Source organism: Cinclus cinclus, chromosome 16, assembly GCF_963662255.1.
Source record: "Cinclus cinclus chromosome 16, bCinCin1.1, whole genome shotgun sequence".
Taxonomy (NCBI): Eukaryota; Metazoa; Chordata; class Aves; order Passeriformes; family Cinclidae; genus Cinclus; species Cinclus cinclus.
This window is the reverse complement of record NC_085061.1, coordinates 8,323,740-8,346,434: the sequence shown is the minus strand read 5'-3', so window position 1 is coordinate 8,346,434 and position 22,695 is coordinate 8,323,740. Positions and strand designations below refer to the sequence as shown.

General features: G+C 43.3%; 1 protein-coding gene across 1 annotated transcript in view; it reads left to right on the top strand.

The window, feature by feature from the left end:
• The window catches only part of XYLT1 (xylosyltransferase 1), a 172,531-nt gene extending 151,343 nt beyond the window's left edge, over positions 1 to 21,188 (top strand). The window contains exons 7-11 of the mRNA XM_062503383.1: positions 1,264 to 1,440; positions 3,345 to 3,607; positions 6,966 to 7,161; positions 12,281 to 12,614; positions 20,173 to 21,188. Of these exons, the coding sequence (XP_062359367.1) occupies positions 1,264 to 1,440; positions 3,345 to 3,607; positions 6,966 to 7,161; positions 12,281 to 12,614; positions 20,173 to 20,495 (1,293 nt within the window). The 3' untranslated portion in view covers positions 20,496 to 21,188. The remainder of the gene's footprint in view (positions 1 to 1,263; positions 1,441 to 3,344; positions 3,608 to 6,965; positions 7,162 to 12,280; positions 12,615 to 20,172) is intronic.
• Positions 21,189 to 22,695: the final 1,507 nt, after the last annotated feature.

Below are 22,695 nucleotides of genomic sequence, written 5' to 3'. Positions count from 1 at the left end.
GTTTATTATTCCACACACATGTTGTATAATCTTATTTTAATCCCATTTCTGTTAAAAATCACCTTTTCTCTCTATTCTGATAACCTTTTCATCCATTATCTAGAGAAAAAAAAGGGACACAGGGCAATGGGTAATTGGGTAGGGTTTTTTTTCCCCTCTCGCTTGAGTGAGAATGGATGCCTTTATAGGTTTAACCAAACAGTTCAAGCATAAAATCCATATTCACTGGGCTGTCATTTAACATTAAAAAGGGTAGGGGGATTATTTGGGGGTCAGCCATGCTAAAGTTATGCTGGTTATTTATAGGTCTTACTATTGCTGATGTTAAACAGAAGTCACTGCTCTGAAAATGTCTCTTGCAGGGCTAAAACTGATGATGTTCCATAGCTTTTTTCTATAAGGTTTTCTTTGGAAGATACATAGCTGGTTTTGTAAAATGGCCCTGCCTTCACTGACCTGTTGACCTGCTATATCAGTCCCCATTACATATGGTTTATGTAATTGCTGATATTATGATGATATAATTAGGATTGCCCAATAGGAATTCCATGCTGCCATGAGTCAGCAAATACAGACTTAAAATTTCAGACTTAAATGCAGGACGCAGAATGTCCTTTTGGTGCCTAGGGTGAACTGTGTGTTTCAGAACAAAGCCATTCAACTAGAAATGCATTTCAGAGTGCTGGAGATAGACACCCACAGAAGAGCTGTCTGAGACTGTATTTTTATCAGGGTAACCAGGGTGATGGTATTGTTTTGACAATGGTTTTGGGATACAACTTGAAATATGCCATTAGCACACTGTTCAGAAAAATAGTCCTAAATCTGCTAGACCAGGGAGTAACTTACAGAAGGGAAATAAAGGGCATTTCTTAGAATTGCTCATACAGCTGAAATAAAAATTTTAAAAAAGTATTTCTGGCACAGATGTCTTTCCTGGAGTCCTTTGGGCTGCCAGTGCCCAAAACTGGTCATTGTAGAAGTGTAATTATTCTGTGCCAGATTTTTGGAGCAGGAGTGAGTTCTTACTGGTCAGCTGTGTGTTCTTACAGTTTGGTTGGGTCTGTAGAGTGTTGAGATTTTTCCATGCTCTGTGGAATACAGGCACACAGAGTGTGTTTCATATGTGGCAGAACAACAGAGCTTGTTAATTCTGTCATTTCAAATGAAAATAAGTCACTTGTATTAGGTTAGGGCCCATGAGCTGAAGTGAAAGAAAAAATGGAATTTTGAGGAGCTAAATGTGCTGTGTGTTTGTTGCAGTCCTTCTTTCACACCGTGCTGGAGAACAGCCCGTTCTGTGACTCCATGGTGGACAACAACCTGCGCATCACCAACTGGAACAGGAAGCTCGGCTGCAAGTGTCAGTACAAGCACATTGTTGACTGGTGTGGCTGCTCACCCAATGACTTCAAACCAGCAGACTTCCACCGGTTCCAGGTAACTGAACACACCTGCAGACAGGTTCTTCCCCCTTTGCTGGGTTTGGAGAGCTGGCTGAATGCATGGCTGCAGCAGGGAGAGGGAAGGGAAGTTTTGACTCCATCAGGCAGGTGGAGAAAGAGATGTGAGGAAGTTCTGGTCTTAATTTCAGGAGAATGAAAGGTAAGTTCTATATTTTGGTCCTGGAAACATACCACTGCATGGTAAGGTCACAAAGCAACTGTTTGGACTCCTTGGTGTTGGTAATCTGCTGTGCTAACAAGGAGGGAAGCTTGACATGTCTCTGACTGTACCACTATTACTTGGTAACTCTTGTGAGTTTATTGCAAAAGGTTTCTTCCAATGTTCCAGCTCAGGTGCTTTCATCATTTTACGAAACTGCTGGCTTTCAGTGTTAAACAATGTTTATCATCTTTTGAAAAAGCTTAGAAGTTGATTAGTGTGCATGCTAGAGACTTACATAGCACAAGGCAAAATCCATTTTCATTATTGTATTCATCAGCACGATCATACTAAAGTTTTTCTCGTGGTTTTGGGTGCCTTAGTCATGAGGTTTTGATCACCCAGCTTTGGCAGGACTGTCTTAGAAAGTTTAATCAGTTCCTTTATGATCGTTTCCTCAAGGCAGACGTGAGAGCGAGTCCTGTGCTCCAGGGTGCATGATGTCTCCAGGCTCTATCCAGCCTGTGTATCTTCTGTTGAGAATGAACAGCCGCTTGTTTCAGGGTCACCAGATTTGCAATTCCATCCCTCCAGCTCCTCGGGGTTCCCTGCATAAAGCATGTTTGTGTGGGATGGGGAATGTGTTACCCTACAGCACAGGAATGATGACTGCTCTGAAACAGAGATCTTTACTGTAATGCACTGCCTACCAGGCACGCTTGAAGTTGGTGACACAGGCACTCACAAAAAGAGCAAATGAGACATTATCTAAAAGAGACTCTGCTGCCCTAAACACCAATCCCAGGGAACTCTCCAGCACAGAATAAATGAAAAGTCTTACAAAACTCATGCCAGATTGCAAAACCTTACCTGCTCCAGGCTGAACCCACAGCCATATTTCAGAAAAAAATCAGGTAAACCAAGCTGGAAAGTTCAAAATTAGAATAGATGTAAAGGCAGCTTCTGACACATTCTGGTGAGAGAGTCCCTCACATGAGCACACAGCACCAGAAGGCTGGGGCTTGCTGTTCCCACGGAGGCACAAAGTGAGCCAACATCACAAAGCCCACAGTATGCACTGTCTCAGAGCAAAACTGAGCATCCTCAAAAGAATTTTCCAACCATCTGGGGCACTCTTGAACTACCTCAGGACCCATGCTCAAATATGAACAAGGCAAAACAAAGAGTTTATGAAAGCTAATGGTAGTTGAGTAGCATATAAAGCAGTTACATGCCCAAGACTGTGTCAAGCGAAGAGAAAAAAATGTGGGCAGGACCACTCAGAAGTGGAGAAACTTCAGCCACAAATGACACCTCCCCCAGAGACCTCTTACCACCTCCTAGCAGCGAATCCATACACAGAAAAAGCTGTTCTGCCTCTTCTGAGCCCCAGTGTCCCAGTACACTTTGCTCCCTGCATAACACGTGCCAGTGCTGCACTGTCTCCAGGCTAACATGGGGGTTTGGAGAGCATTCCCCACCCCTCCTGCACTTGGAGAGCCAGAGCAAGGCAGAACGGGCTGACTGTTGGTCTGAAGGGATTTTCACTGAGTAGTTATGTAGTTTTTAGCTAAATCTTAACATCGCTCCTAACAATGAATGGTCCCAAAGGTGATCTTTTAAGTCATCTTGCCCATGGAGAGAAACAGTTCATGTCCTCAACTCCAACCCATTGCTTAGGACAAAGTGTCATGTCTGAAAATGGGAACTCAGCGTCTCTTCCTGTCCTGTCCCAACAGCAAACCGCCAGGCCAACGTTCTTCGCCCGCAAGTTTGAAGCCGTGGTGAATCAGGAGATCATTGGGCAGCTGGACTATTACCTGTACGGGAATTACCCGCCGGGCACGCCGGGGCTGCGCTCCTACTGGGAGAACGTGTACGAGGAGCCCGACGGGCTGAGCGCCCTCAGCGACGTGGCCCTCACCATGTTCCACTCCTTCTCCCGCCTGGGCCTGCGCAGGGCCGAGAGCTCGTTCCACGCTGCTGGGGACAACAGCTGCAGGTCAGTGCCACCTCTCCTCGCTGTCCCGGGGACACGAGCACTGCCAGCCTCCGCGGGGGCTCCTTCTGCTCGGCTGTGCTGGCCGCGAGTGGAGCCAGGCAGCTGCAAGTGCACGGCGCTTATTTCCAGGAGTATTTATGTCCGTAATAAAGCTTTGGCTATTCCAGGTTGACATTATGTGACCTGTTTGCTGCACTTTTAAGGAGCTCCTCTCCAGCCTGATGAAGACTGACAGGATCCAGTTGGGCAGTGCTACCCCCACTGCTGCGTTTCCCTTGATTAATTTCAGCAAGTGCATTATAGCCTCAGCTCCTAAACCCTCCGTGTGATTGCAGCAGAGGTCGTGTTCACCTCTATTATGCTTACTAAAAGCAGAGGACAGGATTTCAGAACAAATCTGAATACAGGCAGGTTAATGGTCCTTGCTTGTTTGTTCCCCTGGGAGCACACATGGAGTACAGAGAGCTTGCTTGGCTCAGTTTGGCTGCTTGGTGCAGCTCTCTGCCAAATGTACTGCAACTGGTAAGATCTATTAGCATCAAATACATAAAATACATGTAGGTGTTTATATATCTATATATAGATATATATAGATATATCTATCTCAAATAAAAAGTCCTTATTCTTTACAAGGAGATTCCCCTTACATTTTAGATTCCTTTTTACCTATAAGCCTGGCTAAGAATTCAGTCTAAAAGGGATTTGAAGGAAGAATTCCTGTAGTTAGACTTGCACAGAAAAGGCTCTCTTCATGGTACATGTTTGCTGTCTGCAAACACATTTGCAGCTGTTTAGACTCAAAGCAGAGAGGGTTCATCTTCTAATGTCTTACTTTACCATCTCTTAATTCCTTCTTCAGAATGTATTTCTGGAGCCTGCCCTTTTTTATCCTAATAGAAAACACATAGAGCCTAAGTCAGCAAACACTGAAGATGCTCCATGTGCTTTGATGGATGGACATTGCCCCTCTTGTGTTCTCGAGAGGGAACCAAATGTGCCTTGACCTTCCTAAATTAGTCATGGAAGTGCTGAGCAATGTCCCCTTTAGAAAGATGTGGCAATAAGTGCTCAAGATTCCTATTAGAGTTTTGTCAGTGAAGGTTACGGGTGCAAAGCAATAAAAGATCAATAACAATTAGATAGAAATAATCAGTAGTAGCATGCCTTCCTTATATGAAATAAGGGCAGACCTAAGGAAGTCCTGGGTCATTTGTTCTGTACAGTGAAGCCAGCAAAGAGGATGGGGACTATGTATAACCAGCTCAGAAATAATTTGACAACTACTTTTGTACTCACTCCTTTTGCCAGGGTTCTGATGCTGATTTATATCAATTATCACTTTTGTTTCTGAGGAATTTTCCATTGCACGGGAACTCAAGGTGCTTTTCAAGCTTGCTCAGATTATAGATAGGAGCACTGTGACTGCAACTGTCTCCAGGATAAAGCACAACTCCTTTACAGCAGGCTGGAGCCTCATGAAACAGTGCAGGGAGGAATTGCAAACAGTGATACAGAGCAGAGGCTTCGTTTTCATACCTACCTGAGCCCCCCTCAAGACACTGAGAGTCAGCATCCAGTTCAGATCAGAGAGACACGATCTTCAGGTTTATGTTTCACATCTCTTCTCTTTTGATAGCGCACTGTCCTTCTGGGTGTTTGCACCTATACCTCTCCTCTTTCCCTGTTGTCATTTTGCATGTCTAATGCAGTAATGGAAGGATGGATTTGTGCTGGGCACCTCGACAGTGTTCCCTTTGCTGCGGGGCTGAGCACAGCCCAAGCTGGCTGATCCTGCATGCAGCATCCAGCTCATGCTGTGAGGAATGTGGCTCCCACCTCAGATCCCCCTTGGAGTCAGGCCCATGCTGCCACCCACAGCAGCCCAGGAGATGTTGATAAGAGCAGCTGCCTTGCACACTTTCCTAACCAGGGCCAGCCCACAGCCTCGGGAAGCCGTGCCCCCCCCAGACTGCTCGTGTACCAAAGGAGATGGAGTGTCAGCATCTTCTGTGGGAGCAACATTAATGTGTGATTGAGATTTAATTCATTTCTTCCATCTCTAGGCATTTTTACTCTTCGCTGCCAAGAGGCAATTTACTCAGACTGTTTCAAGGATATTGTAAATATTTGCTGCTGCACACATATAAAACAGGAGGTCTTAGTACTCGGAACAGAAGTCAGATTGTTGCTGGCATTGGCTGCGTAGCTTTGCAGTGTTTTTGCTTGGTCCATCAGTGCAGGCTCTGTTGGTACCCTGTCTTTTTATGTTGATTTCTCCAGCTCTAGAGAGTTCCTTCTGGGTGTTGCTGACCTCGTGCAACGGAAAGTCCTCCTTGGTGTTCATCCTTAGTGCTCATCCTTCAGTTGTGATCACAAGCCTGAGGAGTCAGGCTTAGCTGACTTACTGGGAAGGTGTGATGCTGGTTGGTTTAACTTATTTTGCAGTTAATATCAGTTCTGTAAAGTAGCAAAAATATTTGATTTCTGAGCTATGAATAACACATTTTTAATTATTTATGCATCTATATGTAGCCAAACATTGTTACAGATGTTTCTAAGGCCATAGCAGACAATCAACCATACATTTTAATTATTTGAAGCTGTGACTACAATGTCTTTAAATCTCAACTGCAACTGAAGGCTTCCAGATCTCTCAATAACTAGTTTTGCCCAGTTAGTTGACCCTTTTTCAAGGTGGTGGGGTTTTCTTTTTTATTATGAGTCAAAAAGTCACAGCAAAAGCAATCTCAAGTCTGAAGTCTTTAAAGACTGTGAAGTTTTTTTCCTAAAATAAGGAGACTTAAAATGGGGATGAGATCCTGGTGCCCTTCACTGCAGTGCCACCCTGCAGAGCCCTGTCCTTGGGAAAGGGGTATGGGAATGCAGGGTGCCCAGGAGTCAGTGCCTGGTCATACAGCACTCACTGCTGTCCTGTCCAGACAGCTACTGACCCTGCTGTGGAGCACAGGCACAATGCTGGGGCATCCTTTATCCTACAGTTTATCTGAGCACACAGTGCTGCACCCTAACAATCTGCATGTGTCTCTGGGTACCACTTTGTACCAGGAGAGGTGGTGAGGGAGAGAAGCTCTCTAGCACACAGAAGGACCTCCTAAAGAGCTTGGAGCTGTGGATATGGAATTAATGAGCCTATATTCTTAGTAACATATTTTTACGTTTCGGGGTAATCTGAACAGCCTAAGAATACTTGATAATGAGTCATGCACACATTTGAAATCTCTTAACGAACAGTGGTGGATTTTCTAGTTGGTATAAATGCTTCTTAAGCCATTAGCTCCAAGTAAATGGAGATTTCATGTCTCTCTTGTGTAACTGATGACCATGTGCTGTTTTGCAGATACTACCCCATGGGCCATCCAGTTTCAATCCACCTTTACTTCCTTGCTGACCGTTTCCAAGGCTTTCTGATCAGGCACCAAGCAACCAACCTGGCTGTCAGTAAACTGGAAACTTTGGAAACGTGGGTGATGCCCAAGAAAGTCTTCAAGATTGCGAGTCCACCAAGTGATTTCGGGAGGTTGCAGTTCTCAGAGGTGAGTGCTCGTGGCTACCCAAGCACACCTCTGCAGTCACAAGAATGAACACTAAATCAGCAGCCTTTGGAAACTGTATTTCCATGTAAATTTGAGTTGAGAATGGTGTTCTAGCATAGTAGACATCCTCATCATAGAAGGAGATACTGCTGGCAGTTCAGACCTGTGTTCAATGCTCATTTCTTGCATTAATCTGAGTGTCCTCACTCCCTTCTGTTTTAAAAACAAATGGAAGGCTTTTGTTGTTGTCAAAGGGGCTCAGTAATTTAAAAGTAAATTAAAAGTTTTGCCACCATGTTTGTTGTGAGTGCTGTGAAAGGCTCGTGGGGAAAATGCCATTTTTCTGCAATTCCAGATGTAAATGGTGACATGTTTAAATGTGTCTCTCAATAGTATGCTAAAAAAACCCTCATAAAATTAGTGGTAGTCAGGTACTGATATCACATGTGAACAGACTATTGATGTTCTAACACAAAAGAGAAAATTATCACAGCAGGGGCTGAGATTTCCCACAAATCTTGTTATTTTTCTAGAAATTTGTCCCAGAGTCTGTCACAGAGTATAAAAAGTCTACCTAAAATATATGAGGAAAGTTGGCCACTAATAGGACGTGACATTTGTGTTCTGTTTTAAAGATACAACTGTCTGAGCAGTTAATTTCATGATTTTTCTTGTTAAGCCGCAAATTTCAATTAAGGTGTAAAATTGATTGAAGAAATGTGTTCCAGTCATTATGGCTAAGTCCATAAATTACCATCTTCTTGGGCAATTAAGAAATGCCTGGGTTGGATTCAGTGTTTTGGTGTGCATGGCAAATCCATGACACTAATGTGCCATTAAAGAGATGGATGGAAAGTGTGTTTCATTTATCAATGTGTCGGATGGTAGGCCTGCCATTTCATGCAGTGATAAATGTTCATACAAGCTCCAATTCTTGTGATTTGTGGGAGTATTTCTGCTGCTTATTTAGTACTTTTAAGAATTTAATCACTGGTGAGCTTTTTTGAGCATAAGGAAACATTTTCTTCTATTTGTAAGTCAACAAAAAGAGTTTTGGTGGCTGCTTACTTGTTTTCATTATATTTTCCTCTTTAATTGTCCTCTTCTTTCATAGATGATTCGTATTTTCAAAGATAAGGAGTAATTGTAAAAAGTAAATAATTTCATTTTTAATTGTTTTTTGTTTTTTTTTTTTACTTTCTGCCTTCCCTTGGCCTGCAGGGATCTCTGCCTCTGAGCCAAATAATTCTCTCAGTTACCATGCTATAAATCCAGCATTAACTTCTTCAGCTTCAGTGTGGCTGGAAAGCTCTGATCTGCTACTGCTTATTAAAATGCCACTGCTTTGTCAAGGTCTAGCATATGGAAAACAAACTCAGCAGATTAGCTAAGATGGAAGCATAAGTGTTCACAGAAAATAAAATTTAGATTTATGCTTAGTGAGACATAGAACTGCTTGTTCTTTGGCAACTTTCACCCCATCATCTGGCAGGAATTTGAAACGGAATGGGGCTATTTTAGCTGGGAACTTTCTCCTCTGTCCCAGCTCACACCACTGGGGTCAGCAGAAAGAGCACACAAATATGCTGCATTGAATGTGCTCCCGAGTGTATTTGTGACCCTGCTGCACAACTGGGATTGCAGCAGAGATTATGGGATCTCTCCAGCCCCTGTCTCCTGCCCTCTGCTCCTCTCAGACTTCACTTCCTGAGGAGATTTCACCCCACACCCTGGAAAGACAAGTGGGAAGCCATCAGCCAGCTGGGCTGCCCCACGGCTGGGGGGAGTTAATGACAGCATTTCCATGGCATATGGCTCCTGCAGGCTGAGGCAAATAAAATAAACTTACAGGAAATCCAAGAGAGATGATTTCCAAGCATGGAACTCCCACTCCTCCTAAAATTGGCTCGTGCACAATGCACACACTATGTGTCCTGCCAACCTGAGTTCCGGCAACTTCTCCATGGAGGGCAGGGGATTGATTTGCTGCATGGAACTAAAGGTCTAAGCTCACTGTCTAGCAGTTGAACACTAAGTTTCTGGTCTTGTTAAGACTTGTGATTCATCACAGAGAATAAAATAAACTAGGTGGCAGGCAATTAGTGTGCATTGTGTGAACCTAATGGTCCTGTTTGTGGTGAGCAATGAGACACGAACCCATAATCAGGGTATAATTTATCTTGGGAAAATTTTATCTTGGGTTCAGAGATAGAAACAAAAGTTTTGAGCCAGTGAGAGATTTCCAGCTTTCCAAGCATACCCCGTTCACAGTGGTAGCTCTTGAAACCCAAAATAAAGGTGATTAAAATAATGATGTGGAAAATGTCAGTTTCTGTGCCACATCCCTTCATAATTTATCAGATATTCATTACTGCTTGAGTCCATCCCATTCTTGTTGTGTTCTGTTTGAAAGTGAAAGCCTGTTCACAATGTTTTAAAGAGCTGTGAAACTTATTATGGGGCTGTAGTATCTCTTACCCTGTAAAATTGGACATCTCAGTACTGGGAACTCAGCTGTGTGAAGTTCAAGGGTTATAAACCTCTAACCAGTGCTTTAAGTAAAATTCCCTGTAAAATACTGTGCTTCTAAAAACAGCTGGTTCTGCAAGCTGTGCATAATGGGAAAGTATGTCCCCAGCTGGATACCAGACATAAAGGGCAGATCCCATGATCAGAGTGTACAGCTCCCTGCCTTCCACTGCCTGTGGATCCTGTGGAGCCTTGGTGTGAGCCCTGGCCCTGGAGCACACAGGGATCTGAGAGTACCTGTCCTTCCCTCCCCTCTTCCCCTGCCCTTTGGCTGGAACTTTTGGTTCACTTTAGGGAACCCAATGCCACGCCTGCACGAAGCTTAAGAACCAGACAACAATTCCGTTATGGTTTTTCCCCAAAAGCAGCCTTAGCTCTTCCACAGAGCAGTCTGATAAACTTTTATGCATGTGAACACATCTCAACATCTTTTGTTCAGCATGGCATGGAGGAGTGTCACCTGGAGGCTGGAGCAAGGGGACTGTAACTTTCTGATTTATTTTCTCAGGGATGAGAAAATAAAGAGAGGGGAAATAGTTGCATGTGAGGAGTGAATGTTTAATTTTTTTTGAGGATGAAGTAAGTTTTCTGCAAGGAGTTCTTCAGTAAATAATACTGAATGTGGTGGAAAGAGCTTCCTTACAGACTTTTCTTTGCCCAGCAGGACGTAGGTTTGTTTCAGATGTTGTGACTTTATTATTTCCAGGTCCCTTGAGCTGTGGTAGGTGTGATATGGCTGCACCTCAGCGAAGGTTGGCAGAGTAGATAATAAGGTCTGGTCAGGAAATTTTCTTTCTTAACTTATTTCCATACATATTCAGTCAGTCTTGTCAGGAGAGCACACACTGACAGCTCCTCGAGGCGTTCGATGCTTGGGTCTGATATCTGGGCTATGCTGTCTGGTTTGATTAGCTGGTGTGCTGGGTGAAATACCTCTGAAATACCAGAAATGCTGCGTTGATTGCAGAGTAGTGGAAGGCTCATTTTGTCTCATACTCTGCAGTGTCATAGGAAGAATTTGTGTGATGACAGATGGATTTAGGATGGTAGGGTTTTATTTTACTGACCTTGTAGCTTTTTGCTTGCAGTCCCCCTGTAATTTGTCTGCCAACCACAGGGATTTATTTAGAAGAGACTGGAGGCTGGACAGTTTCCAGTACACGTAATAGGTGTCAGGTAATTGTTATGTTTTGGGGATTTGGGGGGATTTAGGAATTATATTGGAATCACTTATTCTCATGAAGTGAAATGAAATCTAGAAGAAAAATCTCTGAAGCAAATGAGCTACAATTATTTGTTATGCTTTCAGGAAAGCAGGTTCTGATCATGCCCTTGTGAGGTGAAGCTTAGGGACAAGGACAGTTCTGTGTGGGGGAAATCTGCAATATCCACACATACTTTGAAAGTGGGGATCTTGCCTGTGTGTGCATGGGTCTCCAGAGGTCACCCACAAAGGCTTTCTATACAGGGAACAAATCAACTCCTTGGTCATCTGCACTATTTGGAGAGCAGAACAAAAGAAGACCAGTAGGGCTTTGAGGGGTTTCATACCAGAACGTTTGTATGTGTCTCCAAGGAAGGACATCAGATGTCTGCTTGCCTAAAGGAGCCAGGGTTGTCCTGTTCTTCACCTCAAATGGTGTCCCTCATGTCTTTTTGTGTTTGATATTGATCATGCTTGATTTGACCTCACAGGGACAGGACCTCCTGAGACACCTGAGGTGGGCACTGCCTCCAAAAGCAGAACTGCATCCCTCAATCCTGCGGTCACAGGAAAGGCAGTTTTTCCATTTCCATGCTCACTGGTCAGAGATGCTGTTTTCAGTAGTGCAAAAGTGTTAGTGGCAACAGCTTGGAAGTTTGTGTCATCCCCCAAGTTATGGGTAAACCACCGAAATTGATATAAAGAACACTGGAACATGAAGGCTAGGAGAAGGAAAGGTCAATTAAATATTGACACTAGATTGTGAATCAGCTGGCCTACTGTTAGTGAATAAATGAAAAACAATGTCACTATTGTCACTATTACGACAGTAAGAGTTTACAAGAAATAAATTCCCACATGATGCAGGAAGGGAGTGCAAGGAGACAGCATCTCATGGATGGGTTGTAGTAAAGGACCCGATGTGACTTGTCCTGAAGTCAGCAGCTGAAGTGTCTTCCTTGCTCTTAGCAGCTGGGCAGGCCTCTCCTGCAGGGACTGTCTCTCAAGTGTGTGATACATTTTCATGACCCAGGAGATGATGAGTCACTTTTTTTTTTCTGTGCATAGGCTGTGTCTAGCCACTAGGCTTGGTCCCTTGTTGACTGCTTCTGTGGAGGGAAGAGAGAGCTGCTATCACCTGTTGTGTCACTCTTAAAATAAAAGAAACCCTTTTATCCATCAAAAAGGGAGCACAAAAGCGGGCCTTCTTGCTTGCCTCACAATTTGTATATGCATTATGATCTTAGGTCATGTTGCTTTTATGTGTATGTATCATTCACGTCATTAGAGAAATATGATTTGTGTCTCTTGAGAACCCTTATTTGCCATAAGGGTCTCAGGTGCTTACAGAGATGATGCTACCAGCACTGTGTTCTTTACTTTCAGATTGGCACCGAGTGGGACGCCAAGGAAAGGCTTTTCCGGAATTTTGGCGGACTTCTTGGGCCAACAGATGAGCCAGTTGGGATGCAGAAATGGGGGAAAGGCCCCAATGTCACCGTGACTGTCATTTGGGTGGATCCCATTAATGTAATTGCAGCAACATATGATATTCTTATTGAATCCAGTGCCGAGTTTACTCACTACAAACCACCTCTGAATTTGCCCCTACGACCCGGTGTCTGGACAATAAAAATTCTGCACCACTGGGTACAAGTAGCTGAAACCAAATTCCTCGTTACTCCTCTCACCTTCTCAAATCAGCAGCCTATCAAACAAGGTAAGTTTTATTATTTGCTACAGGAATAGTACAGATATTTTGTCTGTATTCACTGTAAATGCTGCAGTTAAAGATGAAGTAGCACTATACTGGAAAAGGATTAAAGAAAGGGATTTTATAGGTACTAAGTCAGAGGAAACTTTTGCACTAAGACTAGAAGTGTCTGTATCCAGTAGGTAAAACAAGGCCATTTTGAACAAAAGACTATCTGTATCTTTAAATTATGCACAGTTCAGAATCCAGAGAACTTCAGACTCTCAGTAATCTAACAGCTATCGTAAAAGCCATCATTTAGAAATCGAAAGAAAAATTGACCTTTCTGTTCTGCTTTTCATCCGTGTTTCCTCTTAAGAGACTTGCATGTGTTTAAACTGTTTTCTTGACAAAGCCTGCGTGTTTAACAATAAAAGCATTACTATACAAAATGCTGGATTAGACAAAATTACCCTAGGCCAGAGCTCACCTGACATGTTGTCAGATGCAGGCATTCACTTCTGCCTGATACCTGCTCAGTACTTGCCAAGCAGCTGTGTTACAGAAATATCTGCAAATGCAGTCCTTGGACCAGACCCACACTGACAGATTTTAGAAAGGAACTGTTTTCTTGCCACAGCAGCCCCGAGCCATCCAAATACACAGGCCATTCTGGGGCTGCCAGGTTCTGCAGGCTCCCATGTTTGCATGGCACAGGCATCATCCAAATGCTTGGGTCTGCAGCCAGTGCCCAGGACACTGTGCTGGGAGAAGAGGGAACATTTTACAGCCACACCTGGCTTTTGATTCACTAAGATCAAAACAAGCCTGTTGCTCTGAATATCTTTACCATTCTTCTTAAAGTGCTCAAGTGCTTCCATCTGCCCAGTATTAATATTCATAACTTTAGACATCCTAAATTTGCTAGATACATGAATGATCCTATTAGGTTTTCAGAAGTTCTTCTTCCTGACAAGGCAGCAAATAAACTGAGTCAGGCATTTACCTTCCAGCATAACGTGCTGCTTCTGTAATGCAAACACCAGCAGACAACTGCTGAGAGCTAATGCAGCCCTTATCTCACTCAACAGGAGTTTGATTCCACACATTTCCAGCACAAGAGTGAACTTACTGATTTCTGCTGCTAACATTTGGTGGCATCGTTTCTTAAGCAGAAACTAACCACTTCCAACCCACTGCTGTTAATAGCTAATAGGTAATGATAAATTGTGAACAGACACCATGTGTAGAAGCTATACATTTTCAAAGTTTGAGGCTGCCTGCTTCTGAATGCAGCTGCTATCAACTTGTCTGCTGGAAATTAATGAATTCCATGTTCTTTGGTAATTTAACATTTAAGGCATAAATTGAATGGAAACGTGGCATGTAGCCAGCAACCTTGCTGCTTTTTCCTACAATGTTAGAGCTCCATGGACAGGTAAGCATGCGTTAGACTTCAAAAATAAACCCACATTTTATGGTGTAAAGGGAAATCTCCCTTTGGTCTAAACTCTAATCTAGAATAATTCCACTGAAATTGTGTAGTTAGTCTGTGTTGCCCATTGATACAGTGGGCTTGCATTTTTTGTTAAAAGCCTGTTCATTCATATGATAACTAGAATCTACTACAGGAATGAAATACAAAGCTTGGGAACAAGCTTGTCTAGGAAGAAAGTCTCAGGAGTGATTTGCTACTGATGATGTGTGCAATCTGTAGATGGCTGAGGCTTGGAGGTAGAGAAGAAAGTTAATTACAGGGGCAGGTAGTAACATTGCACTGTATTTATAATTGTATTTGCAATGCAAATTCCTGTTTGTTTTTTTTAAGGCTTTCTGTCTCAGTGACACCGTTGTGCTCTGTGCAGGCAGTCATCATTTAACTTTGATTTCCAGCTTTTCATTAGTTTGTCACCACTTTATTCTCTAAATACATTTTTCTCTGCCAAATAAAGGCATTTTGAGAGTATGGCAGAAGAATTAAAACTTCTAAAAGAATGATTTCTTATAAACAACACAAAACCTGCCAAAAATCATCAAAAATGAAGGAATAGTATTATTTTCTTATCTTAACATTGAAAATAAAACTAGAATACATCAGAATTAGCCAGGAGTTGTCAGTGGAAGAGGGGAATACGTTTTATTAGGGATTTCTTTAAAATTTTTCTTTTTCCAACCACCCTTCCTCACCACCACCACCAACTCCCACCCTGCCCTTCCCTGCCCTGATGAAAAAAACAACTCTTGTCAGAAAGATTGCCCTGGACTGATACATTTCATAGCACTTTGCATGTTGTTTCTTCAATAATGGTTCTGCTCCCTCTGTCTCATCCATTCCAGACTTAGAAAGTGGAGTCCACAGAGTTACAGACATAAATGATCTTGATCCACGATCTCCATGATCTTGTGTGCAATTTGCTTTTGCTGTTCTAAAAAGCATTTGCACAAAACTGGCAGAAGCCACTAACATCTTGTATCCTGAGAACACGGTCATGAAAACAATCTCTGCATTTCCTAAATCATTGCTTATCTACACATCACTTCAGCCCAGAGCACAACAAGGAAAAATTGTTTTGGTTTCCCAGCATCATGAAGGGAGCCACTGGCTCTTCTTTTGAATAATCAAAGTAAAACACATTTATTCCTGTGTCGTGACTCTCAGAATTCATAGTTGCATTCAAAATTAAAAAAAAATAATCATGGGACAGCTGCCAGCAAAAATGTTCTGTTTAGCAGTTTATAAAAACAGCATATGCCACTCGTTTATTCATTTTTCTATTTCCATTTATTTATTAATTTTGGCCTAAATTCTGTGCATGCAAGTAAAACCATAAAGGGAAGTCAAGGGTGAGTGTTTTCTTTGATGCTGTGTCCAGATGTGAGTAACAGATAGTATGTCAATTTTTTTAAAAACACAGATTCATTGACCTTTTCAAAACCTGAATCCATGAGAGATCAGATCTTACATGGAATTGCTGAGGATACTGTTTGGGGTATTTCCACTATAAATATGGCTCCCTAAGCTATTTCAGTGGAGAGTCTATAATCTAATGTTACTTATTCCTTTCTGCTCCTTTTCCCCTCTCCAGTCATCCAGATCTGTGTCTATTTTCTTTGCTTTGAGTTGTGTCACTGATCAGCTCTGCCTACAGCAAATCCTCTGGCTCAGGAGTGCCTGCAAGTATTTGCCTGGTTGGAGAAAGTACAGAAGAAAAGACAGGAAATTAGGTTTATTTGTGATAAATCATTTGGAGAAATCGGGTTCACTTTCTCCACCAGAGTTTCGTTCCCTCTACCTCCTGCACAGACAGATTCTGGTTTATTCTTCTAAACAATTTTGAGGTTCTCACCGTACGGTTGAGTGTGTCAAAGCCAAGTACTCCATGCTTGTTTCAAAGACTCACGAGGGCTGCCAAGGACCAACAGGATGCTCTAGGAATAATTGTGCCAAGACAAAGAGGGAATGGGATGTGGAGAAGACAAAGCAGGGGACAGAACCATGTAAGATCACTGGCGGATCACACAGGAATGGGGGACTGTTGCTGGCAGCTTTAGGGAACTGGGATTTCAGTACTTGGGAGACTCAAGGCCAGATGTCCAGCTCCCCTGTGAAGGGACTGCAGAGGCAGAAGCAAACAACAGGTGTCATTCAGAGCACTTAGCCAGCAGACTTCAAGTCCTAAGAAAATAGCAAATTCAGTAGCAGTTGTCTCTCATCCCCATCATCCCACTTTCTCCCCTTCCCTGCTCTTTAAAGGCCAAGTGTGATCAACTCCCAGGGTCACAGTGAGGGGAAGACAAAAAGCCAAAGCAATTTCATTTTTAAATTTGAGTTTGCATTCACAGCAAAGTTTCCTCAGCTGGAGTCCTGATAATGACATGTAGTCTGTTTAATGGATAGTACCTGTTCCATTAAAGCCAAATAGGTTATTTGTGAGCCAGTAGCAGGTTCACTCCTGGGGCAGAAAAAGCCCCAAAACCTCAAGATGACAGTAAACCCTGGATTGTAAATAAATGAATACATTAAAAGCCCTTCCTCATTCAAGCAAGGAGAGAAGTGAGAAAGTGCAACCTCCTTTTTTCCTTTAAGAAAGACGTTCCCCACTCTGTTCCCAGCTTGATGGCATGTTCTGGCCATGGGGCTGCTGATCTTTGCTGCTCCCGTGGAGTCTGAAATACCAGTGCCTGGTCCCTATGCCCCCAAACTGCAGCCACCCCTTTCAAGGGCTGACAGTATTAGCAGACGTGGGCAGTGCACTCCGGGTCCTCAATGGCCTTTTAACCTAATCCATATTTATAGATCATCTCAATTAGCAGATACTGGGAAACCTTTGTTTTGCCCTTGGTTGTTTGCAGTGGCTCAATCAATTCTAATTGCATCTATAGGATTGTAAAGTGGGTGGCAACTTGTGTCAGAACTGCTGTGATTTCTTTAAATTAACCAGAGGTAACATGACATGTTCTTGATAAACACAGTAATAGCAGCAGGCAGGCGCATGACTGCAGAAGAGCAGACATGCCCTGGAATCATCATTCTGAGAAAAACCCTGAAGACAGGGATTTGCTTTGAAATTTAGTTCAGATCCAGCTGACAAGGAGTCGATTAGTTCCACAATGAGCAAATGCAGCACTGTCTTGTTTGCTGCAAGAGAAAACAAACAAAATGTCAATAAAAAATTACCTCTTTGCCAGAGGGCTTTAACACAATTCAAGTAAAGAAATAAAGCTGTATGTTCTGTGTTGCTTTAAAAAACCCACAGGTCTAGCGCCTTAATGTGTACCAAGCTAACCACATTTTTCATTCCTTAGCCCACTCTCTGTCTAAACCAATTTGTTTTTTCTGCAAAATGATGAACAAACCCACACAAAAAGGCTGAAATCCCAGCCTGTGTGGCTGGTTATAGGCTGTGTGTTTAATCCAAAGAAGTTAGACCAAGAAGAGTCAATTGAGAAATGTGTCCTCACATGTGAGTGAGGAGCAAATAAAAATAGGGGTCAAAAATAGCCAGGTTTTTTATGTTCTATTTTCAAGTCAGAGGAATAATATTTTGCATTGATACACATCCTCCTTAAGTCAAACGGCCAGCAAAAAAAGTCTGGCTTAATGTCTGCAATTCAGCTAATTTTGAATTGTTTGTGCTAACCATACAGATCTAAATGTCTAAACATCTAGAGGCAAGCCTTACATTCTTCATTATTTTTTATGAGCTCCTCCTCGTGACACTTGACTGACGTGACACTTGACTGACGTGTCAGTGCTTCAAGAGCACACCCAGTAGCTCCAGCCTTCTTTTTTATAGCATATCAGGGCTCGGGAGCCTCACTGTCTCTCTTCTGTACCAGCTCAGTAAATTATGGAGTCATGATTCTCTGTCATTTTTCCTTTAATGCAGAGAGGAACAGCCTATCTGCCATTGCTCAGATGAGCAGCACCCTTCCTGGTTTCTGCTATGAACTGTTTAACAAAGACTTGGAGGCTCCAGGAGAGGGTTCTGAGTCCAGTCCCCAGCATTTCCTGTTGATGAATACTTGTGGCTCTGCACTCAGGTTGCTGTTACCCAGCTTTTCCTTTCAAGGATGTGCTGACACCTAACTTGAGGTGCTGTAGGGCAGGCAGTCCCCACCAGTACCAGATCAGGGTTTTCCATGTGTCTTGACTGGACCAGTACCTTCCACTGTGGGTAGTAGTAGCCCTTAACACTCTGCTGCTTTGCCCACCACAGTCCTGCAGTTTCTGCAGGTTTCATCCTTTCCAGTCCTGATAATCCACCAAGTCCTGAGGCCTGGGACAGGTATGAGGCTGAGCCAGAGAGAACAGCAAGTTCCATTTCATCCTGTTTCTTGACTGAATAAAGATCTCTCTTGTTCCATGCACCAAACACATGCACAACAGGCTTTGATTCAACAAGCTCACTGAATTGCCTGTTTCAATCAGATGATCCTACTAGTAATGCCAATTCTTCTTTATTTGGGAATTTTTACTCAGAATGTTCCTATTTAATTAATATGTTGACAAACAGTCTTCCATATTTAATTGCTTCCAAAGGAGGAAATTTAATCATGTGTACTTGTTCTATTTCTTAAACTGCAGTGCTCTGGCAGAGCACATTCCTGACACGTGCACAAATTGAACTCATTTTGACTACAGGTTATTGTGGATATTTACCATTTAAAATAAAAAGAGGGTTTTAGATAAATGCAGGAACAGTTATATATAATGGTGATGGGCATGTGCTGGACCACTTTAACTGGGGATTTGAAGTAACAGACTTGCACATTATTTGGCATTAAAAGACTTTGCAAATGTAATAGCAAAGCTCCAATTAAACATCCCTTTTCCCCTCTAAATAAACACATGGATTTATTTCCAGCACCTGAGATACTGTCCTCTGCATGGAAGAAAGGACTCAGTGTCAGGCTGCAGCGCAAGAAGCAAGGACATGTGGAAGAAATTGTAGCCATGAATATGTAATTCCTGGCCTCTGACGTTCACGGGGCACAGTGGCTTTCCTTGCCTGGAGTAGCCTGAATGGGCCCATTTTCTCTTTTAGACAGTGTGTCTGTTGGCAGAGCTAAACATATCCGCTGTGCTGCCAGAGTGAGGATGCTGGGGGAGGGCAGCTGAGAGTGAAAATAAAGAGCTGGAAATTTGCTCCCAACAGGCACTTGGTGAACATTTTTGTAGGGTCCCATCCTGATTTTATAAGCACTCTAACTCTCAGAAGTCAGCTGAGCTTTGACAGGGGCAGCTTGACCCACAGTGTCCAGTTTAGGTCTCTGAAAGGATTGTCACTGTCTGATACTGATTTTTACTGCAATATTGCAAATTTGTGGTATTGTACTGGATTTTGCTGAGGTAGAAAAGTAAGGAAAGCAGCCGCCATGCAAAGTGTCATTAGGGAATGACTGTGACCTATTGTTCAGCACAGGGGCTTGAAAATATAACTGTCACAAGAGAATATTTCCCAGTGAGTCTGGAGCACTTCCAGGAATCACGTTGGTGCTGTTATGGTCTGGTCTGTCCAAGACCATGGTGTTGTCCTTTTAGTGCCACAGGTGCCACCACCTGGGTTTTGTAGGCAGACAGAAGTAACAAATGTTGTGGCTTTTCCACCGCAGGGCAAGGTTCATCTGTTTAGGGGGAAAAGACCCCACAGCAAAACCAGCTGACAACTTGGCTCTTTCTCCTGGACAAATCAATGATAGCACTTGGATGTCTGACAGGGGTCGGCAGACTTCTCACACCGGGTGTCCTTGAACTGTTTCCTCATTTCGAGGTGCGGCCAGTCCTAGATGTCCTGCAGCTCTGGGGATGCTGGTTGTACATGTTGATAATAAGGATGACTGTTTTCAGGGTCAGAGCTTTGCCCGCTAAGGCAGCACTTGCAGGATGAGAATCACAGCGAGCAGAATCCATAGTGCTGAGCACGAGGAGTGCCAAAGCTGAGCGCAGCTCCCGGGATGCAATGCGTGGGAAATGGGCTACAGCTCACCCTTAAACCTTGATCTTTTTGTTTACTGTACCCTTAGATCCTTAGCGGTGGCTTTTTCAATGCACTGACTTTGGGATTTGCTTCTGCCTTTCCAGAGGAAGCCATCAAGTTGCACAGCGGGCCTCCAAAGAACGCGTACATGGAGCAGAGCTTCCAGGGCCTGAACCCCGTGCTGAACATCCCCGTCAGCGCCGCCCGCGCCGACCAGGCCAGGCGCAGCGCGGGGCTGGTGGGAGCGCGCCTGGACGCCTGGGTGGACTCCCTGGTCAGCGGCGTCTGGTCGGCCGTGGACATCTGCAGCGTGGGGCCCACGGCCTGCCCCGTGCTGCAGGGCTGTGCCCAGACAGCCTGGAGCTCCCTGAGCCCCGACCCCAAGTCCGAGCTGGGCCCCGTCAAACCCGACGGACGCCTCAGGTAGCGTCCGGCACGCTCCGCCCCGGCATGGGTTTGTAAAATGGAATTTGACCTCGCTTCTCTGTGAATCTTGCACCGGGTTTCAGGAACCTAAGGGAAAGTTACGTGGGTTTTTTGTTACTTATTGCAATAGAATTCATTTTTACAAAAACAAAAAAACAAAACAAAAAAAAAAAAAGAAAAAAAAAAGAAAAAAAAGCAAAAAGAAGTTCCGAAGTTCTGACAAGGCCTTTGGCACTGCCCTCTCCATCAGCTCTGTAGGGAGCAGCTTGCTTCATCCCACAGCCTGTGCTGCCCCATGGAGACCTGGCCATTCCAGGTGCCACTGCACCCACCATCCTGTGGGCTTAGAAACATTAGCACCAAGCTGTGGAGAGGGCAGTGAAGAAGCAGCTGCTGAAGGGTTTTGTTTAAATAAATTTGTCTGTACCTCTGCTGTTTCATAGGCTTCCGTTATTTTGTTACAATGAATAAATCACAGCAAAATACCCTTCTACTTACGCTTCCTGGGGAGTTTGGTTCCTGCAGGCTGGAGCCTGTATGGCCACATGACCTCAGAGAATGTGAAGTAATTATGGTACAGCCTCACTCTGGTTTTTAATAACACAAGGTAATTCTGGACATAGCTGATAGACGTCTGTTATCCTAGTTAGAGAAAACGAGCAAAAGCAGAAACTTTCCGATTACTTTCAGAGGTTTTTTCAGACTAATTTCATTATAAACCCTAAATGAAACCAGTGTTTTGCTATAGTAGTCTTTTATGTCTCATGCAGTCGGGTTCAGGGTCAGAGTACTAAGAGTATTTATTAAAGAACAAAGAAGGTTTTTGAATTTCAGCCCTTTCAAATCTGCAGGTATTTTCGGAAGCCACCAGTACCTGAGTATTTTCACAGGCTGCCAGTAGAGCAGGTGGGTATGAGTTGGCTGGGGTGGGTTGTGATGTGCCTGCTCACACCCTTTGCTCATGAGCTGAGCTGAGCTGAGTTTTTTCTCAGGCAGTGGAGTTGTAAAACAGTAAAACTGGGACCTAAATCTGCAACAACAGGTTTCTTCCCTAATTTGAGTAGTGGCTAGTAAGTCTTAACACTAATTCCCTCCCTTGGTCTCAGATCTCCATCTTGTCCTAAAGAAGGATCCTCTCAGGCTTTGCCAGGGCATCTGGAAGGCTGTGCAGGATGTGGATCGCTGCCCAAAGCCAGGGGAAGGAGAACAATGCCATGTTTCTCTGTGCTTTTACTTTATTCTGTCAACAATCTACCATTGCCTATCTTCAGAATTCCTAGCAGGCTGCATCCTGTTTTAAATAGGCATGTTTTGCATCATTTCGACCTGCATTTTCTACAGTAGGGAAAAATTAATTTACATTCCAAGAACTTTTTAAAATACAGGTTTTATATACTAATTCATCTCCAAGTAATGCATTTTATGTTAGCAAAAACATGCACTTTGTTGTTGTTGCTGTGTTAATCTCTAGTTAGCAACAGAACCAAAAAAGACCATTAAAAGCCACTGGGTTAATTAGGAAAGAAGTCCTGTTGCTGTAATAAAGGAGGGTATCTGTTCACCCTTCTGTGTGCATAACTGCATAACTTTGCATAAATGTGTGGATAACTTTCTGCTGAGGGTTAAGTGTCCACATCAGGAGGGAAACAGACCCTTAGATCATTCCGTAATCACTTCTCACAGGAAGGTTGAATTCCCTTTTAAACAACACTTGCAGTAGGACTGTAACACACAGATCCCCATGGCTTGGAGTATCTCTGTCGTATTGGTTTAAAGCTACTTCAGTTTGCTTTGGACTTGAAATTGTGGTGTCAGCTGTGCTGGCATTAAGGCAGAGCATCAAAATGTTTATCTGGCAAAAAAATGGATGCATAGAAGGAACAATTTAGGTATTTATTATTTATGTTTTAGTCAATGACTAATTAGTAGGTGCTGCTTTTGCAGCTTGAAGATTATGTTATTTTACTAACTGAACCTGCCTTTATTGAGAAAAGGCCTTCCTCCCCTCACACCTCCCTTTCTTTTTTTGTCTTGGTTTTGTCAGTCGCGAGTGGTAGCTTTAGGAAAGTTTGTAGCATTGAGAGCTGATTGGAATATTCCAGTCAAGATAATGTTCCAGCTTTTCAACCAGCTCTAGAGGTAAGTATGTGTGAAACCAGGGTTGCCAACAGGTTTATGTAATAGAATCACAGTGTTATTAC